At 39.8% G+C, this 15,550-nt stretch overlaps 1 protein-coding gene across 2 annotated transcripts in view; it reads right to left on the reverse strand.

Annotated features, from left to right (window-relative positions):
* Positions 1–2,793: 2,793 nt before the first annotated feature.
* Positions 2,794–15,550, reverse strand: part of kalrna (kalirin RhoGEF kinase a) — a 165,833-nt gene continuing 153,076 nt past the window's right edge. For both annotated transcript variants that reach the window (XM_088083542.1, XM_088083541.1), the window contains 12 exons: positions 12,339–12,501; positions 9,153–9,215; positions 8,803–8,830; positions 8,401–8,563; positions 8,129–8,250; positions 7,810–7,941; positions 7,534–7,695; positions 7,075–7,153; positions 6,897–6,948; positions 6,667–6,815; positions 6,105–6,243; positions 2,794–5,618 (listed from right to left, as the gene is read on the reverse strand). In XM_088083542.1, coding sequence (XP_087939668.1) covers positions 5,061–5,618; positions 6,105–6,243; positions 6,667–6,815; positions 6,897–6,948; positions 7,075–7,153; positions 7,534–7,695; positions 7,810–7,941; positions 8,129–8,250; positions 8,401–8,563; positions 8,803–8,830; positions 9,153–9,215; positions 12,339–12,501 — 1,810 coding nt within the window. In that variant the 3' untranslated portion in view covers positions 2,794–5,060. The remainder of the gene's footprint in view (positions 5,619–6,104; positions 6,244–6,666; positions 6,816–6,896; positions 6,949–7,074; positions 7,154–7,533; positions 7,696–7,809; positions 7,942–8,128; positions 8,251–8,400; positions 8,564–8,802; positions 8,831–9,152; positions 9,216–12,338; positions 12,502–15,550) is intronic.

Here is a 15,550-nt window from a genome sequence, read left to right on the forward strand (position 1 = left end):
TTTGCAGAAAACCTTACATTACAATGCAATTTTTTTGGGGGGGTGATTGGGTTGCAGATTAATGATAAAAAACAGTTAAATAAATTTTAAGTTTGGATGAAATAAGACTTTATCAATCACCAGAGGGGAAATTCAAAAGCTGTTCAGCAGTTTATAAAGTGGTTAAAATTAACTCCATCTTTATCAGCTGCGACATAAAAGAGATGCACACATTATGGATTCAGTTGTTCCAATCCAATAATCCAATAATCCAATAATGTGATATCTGCAGTGACCCGTTTCAAAAGGGGCCATTATGAAATGGGTCCAAAACACATGAAAAACAGGTGTGAATTTCAGCCTGCTTAGAAAAGGTCTAGAAACTGACTGGAAGGACACCGAGTTTTATCTACACACTGAAGACTTAAGATGCTTCTAAATATGGTGTACCCTCATAAAGACAAAATGTGAATAAAGGGTCTTTCTTTGACTCACTAAAATTTGACTTGAAGACTTCATTTTTAGACATCAGATCAGCTCTGCTCTCCAGAGAGTTAATCCTCTGCTGCTGTCCGGGGTCAGACTGCAGGGTGAAGCTGTACTGGGATTATTTTACATTCTGTACATGACTACTGCATGATAGATTTTTAAATTTCCATTGTCAGTTAAATAAGATGGGCAGACTGAGGCTTAGAAGAAAAGAAAATCTAACTCCAGAGGCTAAAGATAAACGTCATCTTTACAGGAAACTATTCACAACTTTATGACAAGAATGAAATACAGACCTCAGTAAAGCTTAAATATTCTGATTTGCTGAAATATGATGTGTTTTAAAGGCTGGCTTATACCTCATGAAGACCCTGAGTGCTAGGCTAAAACACGGGAACACAGAGCACAGACTAAACAAAGAGGAGATGAGGAGCTCTTTAAAAGATAAAGGAAACCAGCAGAGACAGACCTGTAGCGTGTTTAGAGATCTAAAACTGCGAGTACACAAACCGATGAGTGACTTCACGGCAGCTGCATTTGTTATTTGTACAGTCTGTGGTTTTAACAACTAAATTAAAAATATCTTTGGAGTTTGGTGATGTTTAGACAAAATGTCACAAATTTGATTTTTTTTAATGTTTGGACAAAGATCTTCTGATTTATAGTCTAATTTGTGTGAAACTTTTTTTTGTTTTTGCATTTGTTGCACTCCCCGGTAGTTGATATGAATGACATTTTCAGGGTATGTTTCGAGTACTTATGTGGACAAATCCTGAAAGTTTCGTCATGATTGGCCCAACAGTAATGGGGTTAGGTCTATTTACGCACTGAGCCATGCCCCTTTTGAAACTCATTGTTCAATATCTTCAAAATGTTGAGATATAAACAAGCTTTATGCAACTTATGATAGGTTTGGTCCTGCAGCAGTCCACAGAAATAACACAAGTTGTCTTTATTTAATAATTAAGAAAAAAAAAGTCTCTGATTCTGAGCAGTCTGAGCCTCCATAGAAAAGAGCGAGATGATGATAAATATGGATTATGCTATCTATTTTTTGCTTTTGTTTTAATGGACCAATGGTTTTAGCATGAATGTTGTCAACAGCATTTAACATCAGCTAGTTAGTTGGTACTGTTAGCAGCTAACTGCAGGTACTTTATTATCATATTTATTTTAACCACTTAACAGAGAGCTGTTCTGTGTATTAGGAGGAGAAAAGAAAACATGTTACCATGCCTGATGGTGAGATAATTGTACCTCTGATCCCTCAGGATAGAGAAATCTTGTGTTTCCAACTTGATCCAGAGTCCCTGCTGAGAAGATGAAACTGAGACGAAACAGCCGAACTCTGCTGCTTCACTGGTACCTGAATGGATCTGGTTACAGCTGCACTGATAAACACAAACAATGACACTTTGCAGATTTGCACAGATGTTGTTGTTCTAGACACCAAACAGGTGAAAGTTGCCTCTACAGAGCAAAGGTGGCTTGATTACATTTGCACCATTCTGCATCCCCGGCTGCATGAAAATAAATGCTTGCTATTGTCGTACGCTAAATGCTCGCGGGGAGGAGTTGGGGATGCCAAATGGTGAGAGGGGAGGGTTGTGAAAGCGTTTGGTGAAAGCAGAGGACAGCACTTGCGACGGCAGAAACACATTCTACTTTTTTTTGTTTTACATTCTTCATTAGAAACAAGACAGTAAATGGACACTTCTGTCTAAATCTGAGACTGACTCTGCAGCCACGTGAACTATTTTACACGACAAATGAGAATGAGGCCCAAACACTATGGTTGGTTACTCGCCACTGCGGCTGCTGGACAAATGTACAAACAGAAAAGTTTTCAGGGTGGAGTTCGTTTCCCACCCTTCACACCAAATGTCACAGATTTCTAACCTGATTTCTAAACCGTCCCTGGTGAATTTACATGCAGGTTTTCCCTGATTATTCTACTTTTTTTTGTAAACTATCTAAGCATTATTTTTGGACAAAGTATTTGTAAACAGTGATACCAACAGATTTTCATCTAGGAAGGGTTTGAGTCTCCGTCGTGCCTTCGCTGTGATCCTGTGAGGTCCAGTGTTTTCGCTCTACAAGTTCATTCAGTGATTTCCTTTTTCACTTTCACCTCCGTCCATCCATTTAAACCCAGTTCACTGTAGTTCAGTCCAGTTTAGAAGAGTCAGTGGTTTCATGTAAACTCCAGCAGTTCATTACGACGCTATTCACAACGTAAACTCTGCTGCCGCTGCACAGTCCAGCAGCTGTTCAGTGACTTCGGTTTGATTTAGTCGTCTCTAAATCTCGACACCAGACTGCTCCTGGTCACCACTGCAAAATTTCAATCTCAACCTCAGTCCTGACTTAAATAAATATTAAATAAATTAAAGGTATATCGTAGCGAGATTCAGTGCATCCAGTCCAGGAAACGTTGGTGGTTTAAATTGCAGCTACAATTGTTAATGTACATGAAATGCTATCCAGAAATCCTCTGTGGGGACTTAAGTGGTCTGTTAGGCTTCATACTAAATGGACAGGAAGAGTTAAACATCCCTTTAAAGTTGAGATTTTCTTTTGCTTTCTGACATTTAGGAGGCACCTTTTTTAATGATTATGTCCTGTGTGGAGATGACTTCCCACCAGTGATTTGGACGAGCAAATCAATTTATACTTCAGTATAGTGTGGACAAATTTAAGTTCCCCTCCTCAGATAATGATCACCATAAATTTATATTCAACAGCCGTACCCCTGAGTGAAAAGTCTGCTTTTCACCCCCGGGTTTCATTCATTAAGTTTTATTGACGGCTCTGCTAAAACTGACCTTCACATTGTTCTTCAAAGTTACTATTTCAAAATTGCCAAACTTCTTTGTTACTGTAGCTGCTATGTGTTATATGCATGGACAGTCTCAGGATCAATACTCAAACTCTAGGAATCCTGTCAAAGTGCTCTTGAGCGAGACATTGATCCAGGATGAGAACAACATCATTAAAAAGCTACTGGTGTGATCAGTCAGATTCACTTTGAAAACAAAAAATGTATATATTTCCTTTAACCTCTAGTGCTATTTACATTTTAGATTGTTTTTGCCAAGTGTTGGAAATATCGGCCATGCATTCTCTCCAATATGATGAATCTGTGTAACAATATAATTCAAAGCACCAAAAGAAAATCTGTTTTTCAGTCCACAATAGCACTACACGTGAGAGGAAATGAATGTAAATTTGATTTTGGGGTGAACTGTCCCTTTAAATCCTCTGTTAGAGTTTCTTTGTGTCGTTAATTCAAATCAGATTAGATGAACACAAATGCATCATTAGCAGTTTTGTCACAGTGTGTTACCATTTTTGCAACTGACCACTGAATGATGTCACTAGGCGGGTTTCCATTAACCCTAAAATTGTGCAAATCAAAATTGCGAATATAAAATGCGTCTAATAGAAACACATACATTTTTGGAAAATCGTCCATTTACCACAAAAAAATGTTTATGCTCGCATGTGTTGGTATTTCAGGCAATCCCTCGGGCATGATGCAGCAGGCGCCACAAGAGGTGTTATTGCATCACATAACTTCAAAAGTTTAGTGGATTATCTGGAAGTTTTGAATCCACAATTCCTCTGTGAAATTGTGGACTATCACCTCCCAGAAATCCCTCATACGTGGCCGCTCCAACATATATAAAGGGCTTGCCTTTCCATTATCACTCACATAACACACATATGCTGCCTTCAGATGGAAAAAATGACAGCTAGTGCGGTGGCTGCATTAAAATAAACCTGCTGATGTTTTGAACTTCCATCGCCGTGCTTTTTGAAATGTTATTGTGAGAGGAGAAGTTGCAAAATATCACTCAATGGAAACACAGTCATATTGCAATTGTGTTTTAGTGACATTTTTTTAAAAAAAGCTTATGTTTTGAGCAAATCCGTAATGGAAACCCGCCTACTCACTGGTCAAGCAAAACATCACTGTAGAAAATCAAAAAGCGTTTTAAAAATATTTAGTTATATTATCTGAGGCATGGTAGCTTAGCCACGGTGGTAAAATGCCTCACAGCGAGTCCTGCAGGACTCAGTGATCCTGAACAAAGATCCTAGATTAGATTAGCTCCTGACGGGCTCTCGCCTCCAATATATCATCTATCCCTGGAAAAATAAACACTACAAATATAAACTAACATGTTGTCATTACGCCAGCTCACAGTGTGTTTCCTAAATGCTCATTTTTTTTCAACTTTGAGGTAATGTCTTTGGGTTCTTTTGGGGTGTTTTAGGCAGTTTATGGGACCTGCTTCATATGTAATGGTTGATACTCGGTGAACAAAGATCACATGAAGTGTTAGTCAGTACTTAAATATCATACAGCAATAAATTTCAAATAATTTTTCTGCTTAGAAGTTTGGTCTGGTGGTGACAGAGAGGTCCTGTTAGCAGGAAGTAAATCTGGCACCACTGGAAGGATTCAGGCACCTCTATCACTCACACATTAATAAATACTAAGGAGAATTAAATGCTTAAAGTGTACTGTAATGTTATCGTGGTACCCTGGTGGTCACGTTGTTATCGACACTCAGAGCTCGTCTCCGTCACAGTGTGTTGCCCATGCTGCTGCTCACCAGCCCTTTGATATTGGTGATGGGCCGAACGTCATGCAGCTGTCTCCTTCGGTCAATGAATGTGGCCAACCGCGTCGTGTCCAGGGGCGTCTTGGAGTACTCCCCGCCGTGTGCACCCCCGCGGCCCACCCACGGGTGCTGCAGACAGGAAGTAGCGCTCGGCCTCTTCCTGGGATCCTGCTGCAGCACCGAGGACACAAAGTCCCTTGCAGCCTGGCTCACATCGCGGAAGTACTCATCCGGGAAGCAGAAGTCCAGGCGGCAGATATTGACGCAGGTTTCTTCTGGGGATTCATCCAGAAATGGGGAGACGCCGCTGAGCATCACGTAGGCCAGAACGCCGATGCTCCACACGTCTGTAGCGACAGAGACCGGAGTCCCACGGATGAGCTCAGGTGCAGCGAACTCTGGGTTTCCGAGTAGGAGGTGGACGTAGCGGCGGTGGGCGGACAGCTGGACGGCATCGCCGAGGTCGATGAGCTTAATGCCCGGAGTCGGGGTGTGGAGGTCCACCATGATGTTCTCAGGCTGCAGGAGAGAGAAACAGATTCAGCAACAGATGGAAGTGAATGATTTGGTGATAAACTGTGCAGGGTTTTCTTTAAAAAAACATGTAGTCTTATACAAAAATGATCCTTTTAAACCATCACTTATGACCCACTTGAACTATGTACCATGTAAGATCGGGACATTAAAGCAAAAACATAGCAAGCAGGTGTGAGACCGTCAGCAGCACACGATTAAGAGGAAGCTACGTGGACACAGCGCCTAAAAAATCATAAGGTGACACCAAGCAGAGCGAAACTGGGGTTCTCTGGTGATACTGTTTACATACAGTGATTTCACCATTCCTGCATAGTATACCATGAATTCTGATATAAATCCTTAAAATATGACAAAAAAATGGACATGCATCATAAAGAGAACATGTGTACATTTTCAAAGCACAAATGCACATAATTAAGACTTAAAAAGTTTTCAATTATCGAGCGCACAGACATGCGTGGTTCTCACCTTCAGATCCAGGTGTGCTACTCTACAGGTGTGAAGGTGCTGCAGGGCCTCAAGTGTCTCTCTGATGAAGAACGCCACCTTCTCCTCCATCAACTCATCGTGGGCGACAAGGTAATCGAGCAAACGACCATCTTCCAGCCTGACACACACACAGACAATCACAGTTTATCAAATTTAGATAATGCCAGCTAGCTAATGCTTTGAAGCCAATTTGACATTGTGGCCAAACCGCATTACTTCAACTTCTGGGTCCGTCACATGATGCAATTTGGCACTAAAAGATTTTTTTATTTTTTAAACCACAGACTAACAGTGGGAAAAAGACACCTGTACACCAGGGGATATATTTTCTTGATCGTCACAATCACCATGAAATGACTAATTTAATTTTCAGAATTTGAGCCATTAAGTTTAAATACATTTAGAAATTCCCGACGAGCTGCACAATTAAATCAATTCATCCTCATTCAAGTTAGCAGAGGGCTAAACAGGAAGTCAGCCACTCCGCCAGCAGTGCGCTTGCTCAGTTAGTTTTCATTTTTCTTAGTTTAGTCAAACTTACAGCTCCAGGATCAGCATCAGAGAGGTTGGAGACTCGTATGTGTCCAACAACGCCACCAGCTGGTGATGCTGTACGTGTCGGAGGACGTCCGCCTCATGAGCCACCTGCTCCTTCTTCTGCATCTTCTTACTCACAAACTTAACCGCAACCTGAACAAAATGAAAGCAACATTTAACGGCAGACTGAAAGACAAAACAACACAACAGATCAGTCTGTCAGAGAAGCCGTACCTCTTTCTTTGTGGACTTGTTGAGACATTTTCTCACCACTGAGAATCGTCCCCTTTTAAGAAGAGAGAGAGCACAAAAAGACAGGAAAGGCTGAATTTAAAAAACACAAAACTTTCGGACTGGAAATCAGGTTTTGGGTTGTGAAGGACATTATTTTGAAAGTCTGTGAATTGTTTACCTTCCAATCTCACAGATCTCAGAGAAAGTCGACTCAAAGTTTTCTTTCCACTGGATGCCTGTTCCATCATAGCCAGAGTCTGCACAGAGAAAGTTTTCATTTTCAACACTAGCAGGAATTTAGTTTTACTTTTGTCTAACAAACTATGGACGCGGGAGATAAGATACGATACAATAAGATGTGAGAGAATGACAAACTCAGAAGTTCAGGGGCTCTGTAAGTTTATTTTTTCTAATGCCTGGTGCATAAGAAAGTTCAACTCTTTTTTTCCGCCATTTTGATTTTACTCTTTGAAATGCAAAAAAAAAAAAGAAATCCCTAATGCGAGGCCCTAACATTCTTCTGTAATCATGTCTACATTACACTCTTGGACAGAAAAAAAAACATCATTTCCAAAAATGTTGAACTATTTCTTTGAAGATGAAAATAGAGTGTGAAACAGTTTGTGTGCACACTTACTGCTGCTGGGCAGCGTGACCATATTTGAGGGCTCCGATGGCGGGCCGAGCCCCCAGCGGTTGGAGGCTCGCACTCTGAACTGATAGTGACCTCCGGGGATCAGAGCGTCGATCTGAACACACTCCTCTCTGCTGCTGGCCACCTGCTGCCATAGCAACGAGTCTGAGGGGGAGAGAGGAGAAAAGTTGAGTCATTTTAAACATTTCAAAGGAAAAAATACATGCATATACACACACACGCATGCACACGCACGCAGGCACGCACACACGCACGCACCTTCCTGTCTGTACTCCACAGTGTAGCTGCTGACGGCACAGTGAGCGGATGAAGCCGGAGGAGGCCAGTGGATCATCACCGCTGTGCTGCTGGCCTCCTGGGCCACCGGTCTCCCAGGGGCTGCTGGGATACCTGCATGAGACAAAATAAACATAAACGCACTCGACAAACCACAGCATGTGTTCTGTTAAGAAGCTGTTTAACATCGCGGTTACAGAAGGTGTAAAAATCGAAAGCAAAATCTTTCTGTACCATTACACCTTTGTCTATCACTGACTTGAGTTGCTATTTTCAGTGAAATGAAATCCAGGAGTGTTACCTTGCACTTTAATGGAGGCGGAGGAGGAAGCAGACCCGTGGTCGTTCACGGCAACGCAGGTGTAGATGCCAGTGTCCTGAGGCATCAGATTACAGATCTTCAACAAGATGTCACCTGTATCCCTGGAGATAAGAAGGAAGAGGAACGTGAAAATGACGAGAGAGTAGAAAAAATATGAGAGGGAAGATGGGAGGAAGGCAGATATAAAGTGATGTCAGTCGGTGCAAAACAAAGGAAACCGCACATGTATGCACACGTGAACTCTGTGTTACCTGATGTCTATGGTGAAGCGGCTGTTGCTGGTCACTGGGTTCTGGTCGGGGCCCTTCAGGGTGACTGTGGGTTTGGGTCGTCCACAGACTTTACAGCAGAGGACCACAGTCTCTCCGAACGCACACACCACGTCTGACAGAGGGTTGAGGAACTCTGGAGCCACTGCACACAGAAAACACATCACTAAATCAGACAGTTTTCTACTCATAGTTTAAAAAAAGACATTAAATCATTACATTTATCATGCAATTTAAATTTGAAAAATGTGTCCTTCAGATAGTGGCAAAGGCAAACAGAGGGGTCCAATGGTTGGTGAACATGGTGTTATTCTTTCCCATCATATCACAACTACTAATATATTGGACGATAAGCTGACTCAGACTGCTTCATGTGTCTCTTACCTTCCTGGATGAAGTTCGGGTTAAGAAGCTGAAAAACAGATACGGTCAAAGTTAAAAGTTTGAGGAGGCTAAGTTTTTCAAGACATAACAAAAATACAATTTCAAGAACAACACAAAAGCATGTTATAATATTTAAAAGGACAAAACCAACAATATATTTCATGTTTTCTGTCCACACAAACATAATATATTTCTCTGCTATTTTCCACTTTTTTTTTTAGATATTTTTGAAGATAATTTTGATAAAGGAAACTCCACTGAGACTTTTTTAAATGAACAAACAAAGAAGAAAAACAAAGAAACAAGACAGAAAGAACAAAAGAAAGCAATAAAAACAGGTGTGTGCATACCTCCATGCCTGTTTTTGGGTCAAGGTCATCATCACAGTCTGACTCATCTGAAGTGTGAACGTCCTGGAGCAGAACGGAGGAGGAAGAGGAGAGTCGAAGAACCGGAGAGGAGAGGGTGAGACGTGGGGTTTAAAGGAGGGGTAAGGGTTAAGGAAACATCAACAAGGAAGCGAGGACAACAAAGAAATTTGGAATAATGGAAGTGAAGAACAAGAGAATGGGAGAGGAAATACGGAAAAACAGAAGGGAAATAGAGGAGTGAACAAAGCTCCAAGGAAGGGAGGCAAAAGAGGAGGAAAGAGCAGAGGAAGAACATTCATAGCAAAAATGAGAGGAGCAAATTCAAGATGAGGAGAAAGGGAAGTGAGGAGGATTAAAAAAATATTGGGAGTACGTGTGTTTATTACTCTGTGGCTTTAATCTTGGCTGCTGAAGGGGCTTCTGTGCTCTGCACACTGATACTCACCTGAAAGCTGTTCAGTCATGTTTAGCTTTAACGTCACTGCTCCCTCGTTCTCTCTATATACATAATCCTTCTTTTCTTAAGCAGAATGGCATATCCAACAATTTTACCAAGCAGAAATCAACCATTGCTAAATGTTAAAGTCAATGCAGAAGCGCTGTTAACTGTAATGGCCACTATACGCAACTCCAAGAAAATTCTTTATCATATCTAGAAACACAATTAGCCTCTTAAAAGCCAATTGCAAGTAAAAAACAAAACAAAAACAAAAACAAAAAACCCATCATAATAAATAAATAAATCAAAATAAAATTTAAAAAATGTGATTCTTTAAAATGCAGAAATGGCAGCAAAAAGGTAAGTCTATTTCTGGGCATCAAAATGCCAATGTTGATGTCACAGTCCCTTCAATCATTTGTCTGGTGCCTAGTTTACACCACGTGACTTTAGCCTTTATTTTCCGCTCGGCAAAAGCTTTTGGAAATCCTGAACAAAATGCCCAGATCAGAGGCAAATCAGCATTGGCTTGACACTCGCAAATCCGCTCTCAAGTGTTGCGTGTGAAACAGGAGCTGAAAGGCCTGTTGATGCATTGCAGTCAATCCCCAGATATTTAATATGCTTAATAAATGGGGAGCTTGTCAGTGAGCTACAGCAAATGAGAGCACTAATAATGGGTTGAGGACAGAGACAAACAGCACTGGGGGGCTTTTCAAGTGAGTGTGTGTGATTTAGAGAGAGAAGGTGGAAGGTGGACTATTGCACTCAACGTTACCGTAAGTTATCTGCCTACTAACTTGCTCTGAACTCTGTTTTGTCACTTTTAGACTTTGATGATTACACAAAAGATCCTGCAGTGTGTGAACCCTGTTGCTTGTCAGTCATGTAGTGTGAAAACCGCCAAAAACCCAACGTGGATGCTCACATGGGTGTCGCTACTGTTGTAGTAATTTTCTTGGTGTTGATGGCGCTTTATAGTCTAGGATCTAAATTTTGTCTTGCACTCAGCAGCAGGCAGGATCCATGTTCATAAATAATCACATTTCTTATATTGATACAAATAAAAAGCAAAGATATTAAACCCAGAGATGACTCCAAATGTCATGTTTAAGTGAGGTTGTCCCGATCCAGACTTACACAAACTTTAGATCTCATCATACTTTATGAAAGTGATAGTTTTGGGATTTTTGACGTGGGGCTGCATGAGATACTTATGTATAGTCAGTGTTTGCGAAAAAAAAATCCAAACTATCCCTTTAAATAACTATTCACTGCCTTCATGTAGAAACTCTTTCAGGCTGGATGCTGAGCAGAAGTAATTCATGTTTTACATACATGTATAAAACAGGGAAACATAAAAAGAAGTGATACAGTAAATTATCTTCATGTGACTATAAACATGACAACTCACATCTATCCACTCTGTTACCACGATACACAAAAAAACACTTGCTGGTGTGCTTTATAATGTTAGTCCACTGCTACAGAAAACACTGGTTAGCACAGCAGAGTAAAAAACAAATTCAAACTTAAATCAATACATTGGCAAATTCTACCTCTAACCATGCACAGGGAGGGAGAAATAAATCACAACACAAAAAGAAAATAAGACTTTATTTTCAAGTCAGTGCATTTGAGGGTTTGGGGTTAAAACAAAAGGTTTAAATAAAACTTGCAGTGTTCTTCTCTAGTGGTTCTCAACCCATCAAATATTTTGTATGTCACTTTCACTTACATAATTAGTTTTTCAGTTATATTTAAGTGGTACCCAGCCAACTTAAATCTCAGGGTCTGTAGACACCAGCATTTATAACATGATTATTTGAATTGGAATCATTTCACTGCAGTGGAATTGTCGTGATTGGTAGATTTACTGTCTTTGAACTTTTGAACACAAAACCCTGCACTGTAGCCTGATTTTTTATTTATGTATTTGAGTCAGAAGTGAGGTATTTTGACAAGATTCTCAGCTGCCCTGACATCATCCTTTTATCAACAATAATGTCTGCGCTTTGTTCTGCGGTTGTATAAAACAAAAAAGTTGCAGTCCCTACTGATGCTAGCTCGACAATCGGCTGTTTTAGTGGTAATTGGTTTTGAACAATCAGTGGTCCACAGCTCACTTGGAATCGCAGTAATGGTGGTACTAAAAAAAGTAAAAGGTACATGCAACTTTTGCCAATGGAAAACCAAAACAGAACGGTTCCAAGAAAGTCGAGTCGTGCCGTACCATGCAGTGGAAATGCTGCATTTGTCACCAAACTTCCAGGATCATATATTTTACACTACAAATTAATTTTGTTCTGCCAGTTTTTGGTCTGAACAGGCACTTTACCCTACTGCTACATTACCCATAATAAAAGAAATAAATTAATATAAATTAATTTAGGCTCTACTTGATACAAAACTAATTTAAGTTATGCCTCAGCCTTAAGTCATGGTTTGCTTATTAGCCAATCAGTGCTTTAGTTCACTACCTGATCCATAAATGAAAAACATACTGAACGAAGCACGGTCCATAAAAGTTGCTGCAGGTTGAGAACCACCGCTGGAGTCAAAAAGAGACACAGCAACGACTGTGTGTGTTTGTAGGTCTGCACACACACATGCGCGCACACACCACGGGTTAGGAAGAAAAATAAAAAACCAAGTGGGGGCAGGTGAGGGAATTCGGCACACACATATGACATCACCAGCGTGCGCCGTCGGCCTGCGTTACTCACTTTGCCCTTCGCCCTGGTGGCGGGGGAGGCGAGCGTTGGAGGGGGTGTGGTTTCTTTGGGCTTACGGAGGAGGCCATTCTCCTGGCCTCGGACCCCCACCAATGAGCCGTCCTTGGCTTCAGCGCGCTTCCTGGCACGCAGTGTGTTCCATGACAAAGACTTCCTGTACGGTACAGGAACGAGAAACATCAACCAGCCAATCAGAGAGAAGCTCAGCGGAGTCCAGCTCAGTCTGGCTGCAGAGGCAACGTGGCTGTCAGGTCTCGACTCTCTCAGGGACCCTCTGAAGCTTTTTTTTTTTTTTTTTTAAATTTTTACCCTCTAGCTTTTTTCAAAAAATGCTTTTACCCTCTGTAAACATTTTTATTATTTATTTTTTACCCTCTATAGCTTTTTTTTTTTTTTTTAAGTATTTTTACCCTCTGTAGCTTTTATTTATTTTTTTAAGTATTTTTACCCTCTGTAGCTTTTATTTATTTTTTTTTACCCACTGTAGCTTTTATTTATTTATTTTTTATCCTCTGTAGCTTTTTTTAATTTATTTATTTTTAACCCTCCGTAGCTGTCAAACGGTCGAGATGTGTGTGTGATGTCATGTTTTATCCTAATGATGCATAACTTATTTTCTGTCTCACTTCTCATCTTTGTGTTTTCTTTGTATCCATAAAGATCAAGCCAATATGGACCTGGAGAGACACCAGAATTACGTATGATGTATTAAATCAAAGGATATTTCTTTTCTGTGTTACCATAGATGCTGGGGTTTCTATTATGTTTGTCAGTACGTCTGTTGGCGTCCTTGTGTGTAATGGCAGAGGGTCCTGACAGAGTCAATGTTGCCTGAAGCTGCAGCCAAACTCAGGAGAGGAAGGACAGAGTGACAGAGTACAGTGGTCTGACTTTATTGAGACAGAAATAAAGTTAGACTGGAGGAAAGAGCGACAGAGAAACGTGAGACAAACAGTGATAAAATCTGTACAGAAACAACACTGTAACTTGTTTTCAATAATCACACCGGCAATTCAGCACGCTTGTGCCTCCTGTTGACTCAGAAATAATTTATGTTAATTTATGTTAACTCATTTACTCTTGAACATGAGCAGTGACAAGACTTGCGGCCAAACTCCTTTCTTTTGACTAAAAAGTAGAGGATGAAAGAATCCTCCACAGTTATTGAAAAATGTATATAACTGTCTAAATAATATTACTTTTTAAGTGTCGTATGTTATATCATAGATCATATTAACCATTACTTGGGGCTACTTTGTCAAACCAGTAGAAAAACTTGGAGGCAGTTTTTTAGTGCCATTACTCACACAATTTTTGTCAATTCATAAATAAAAAAGAAGTTTATAGTGGTCAACACTTTAAAGAACATTTTTTACAGCCTTACATCGTTTCTTTTGCAAAGCTAAAATTACACCACAAAGCAGCTGCATTTCTCATCATTTTTACACTTTTGAATTCATATTACAAGTCTGTACCTTCTGTGGAGTGTCAAACCGTTGAGTTAGTAAAAACTGAAACAAAAAAGGTAACAAAATAAATGTCACTACAACATATAACAAATACATAAAGCTGAAATTAAACATACAGGGGAAAGTGCAGCGAATAATTGTATACGTGTTGCTCTAATGTTAGGTGAAGAAATGTTCAGAGCTCTTACACTTTATAGACATCAATTCTCAATAAATAAATCCTGTTATCGCTTGACTAAGTCTAATTTCCTGAAAAGGAGGATCCTCATGATATAACCTTCAAAATCGTTAATGATAGTTTTGTGAGTGAATTTCTGCTGTCTTCCTTCTCGTCATTACTCAGGAAAAATGTTGGCATTGTTTCTGCATACCACAGATTTCTTAAATGTGTGCGTTATTATGTGAGGATACATTGTACTTTGTTTCAGCTGTACTGTGTTAACGTGTGGTTAGGTTTAAGTACAAAAAGCACTTGGCTATGGTTTGGAAAACATCATGTTTTGACCATATAATTCCTGCTTTTGGGAACACAATCCCATATGAAAATGCAGCAATGTCTCCATTAAATAAAATAGCTTTTTGTGGCACTATACTCACAAAAAAAAGTTAAATAAAAAGTGACAGGTCACTAAGAAAACCCCACATTTGGCACCTAAAATAAAGCTGGAAACACAACTATGACTTGCTAAAAAACAACCGGTCTTATGGTTTGCTGGTCTCAAACCATCACCCACTCCACCTACCAATGAGACAGCTCATTCAGTCAAGTCAACTACATCAATTTAGAAACATAGATACGGTACATATAAAACAAATGGAACTTATCCAAGGTTTGCAATAAAGTACAATACCAACATATTTGTTTGCAACTAGGCTGCTTCCTTCTAAGCCTATTAAATCTTTCTTTTAGTATGACAGTGTACACAGAAGCAGGCAGACCGCTCAGTTTAACATTTGCTGTTGTAGTTTATTTACAAATATTAAAAACTACAATCACCTTCAGCCTAACGCAGAACAAAACAACTTCACCTTCACGTCGCTTTGCTAACTCATGCTCAAGTCCAAAAGGTTTATTTTACAAATTTAAAATACATTTAAAATCATTATTATTAGACTACCAACAGTACAATGCTGACCGTTGCCATTAAACGCAACATATTGCACAGCCTGACTTCATTCATATTTTTTCTCATCTTAAATAGTGCAAAAGGGATTTTTTTTAACAGGAATGTTCTAGAGCCTCAGTTGAAATTAACTTTGTACAGTGAACTGCTGACATAATAAACAAAATCAACATGGAGGAGGAAACAAAATCCAACTTTGTCCGTAAAATAAAATAATAATTAACAAGGCAGAAAAACAACAACAACAACAACAAGAGGAATAAACACAAATGTGTGTATAGATTGCCACAGACAACAAAATAAATCTTCTCCACTGCGGAGAACGGGGCTGAGTCCACCTGAATGCCCCAGGTGAGTTTTTTTCTTTCCAAAATGGTAAAAAGAAAAAAAAATCAAAAAAAGAAGAAAAGCAGGGTGTTAGGAACTGAAATAAGAGTCCGGTTTTAGCTCCACATGAGTGTCAGTGGTTTTCTTGCTCTGGTTTTTCAGAGTCAGCTACAAGTTACAAGATTTTCTATCCAGTCTATTTCTGTGGGATAAATCCTCAGTACTCGTTTACATGGAAAATTATCAGTGTGAGTGTGTTTTAGTTCGGTTGCAAGCCTGAAAT

The sequence above is a fragment of the Plectropomus leopardus genome, chromosome 10, assembly GCF_026936395.1.
Source record: "Plectropomus leopardus strain MGB_pleo_1.0 chromosome 10, ASM2693639v1, whole genome shotgun sequence".
Lineage (NCBI taxonomy): Eukaryota > Metazoa > Chordata > Actinopteri > Perciformes > Serranidae > Plectropomus > Plectropomus leopardus.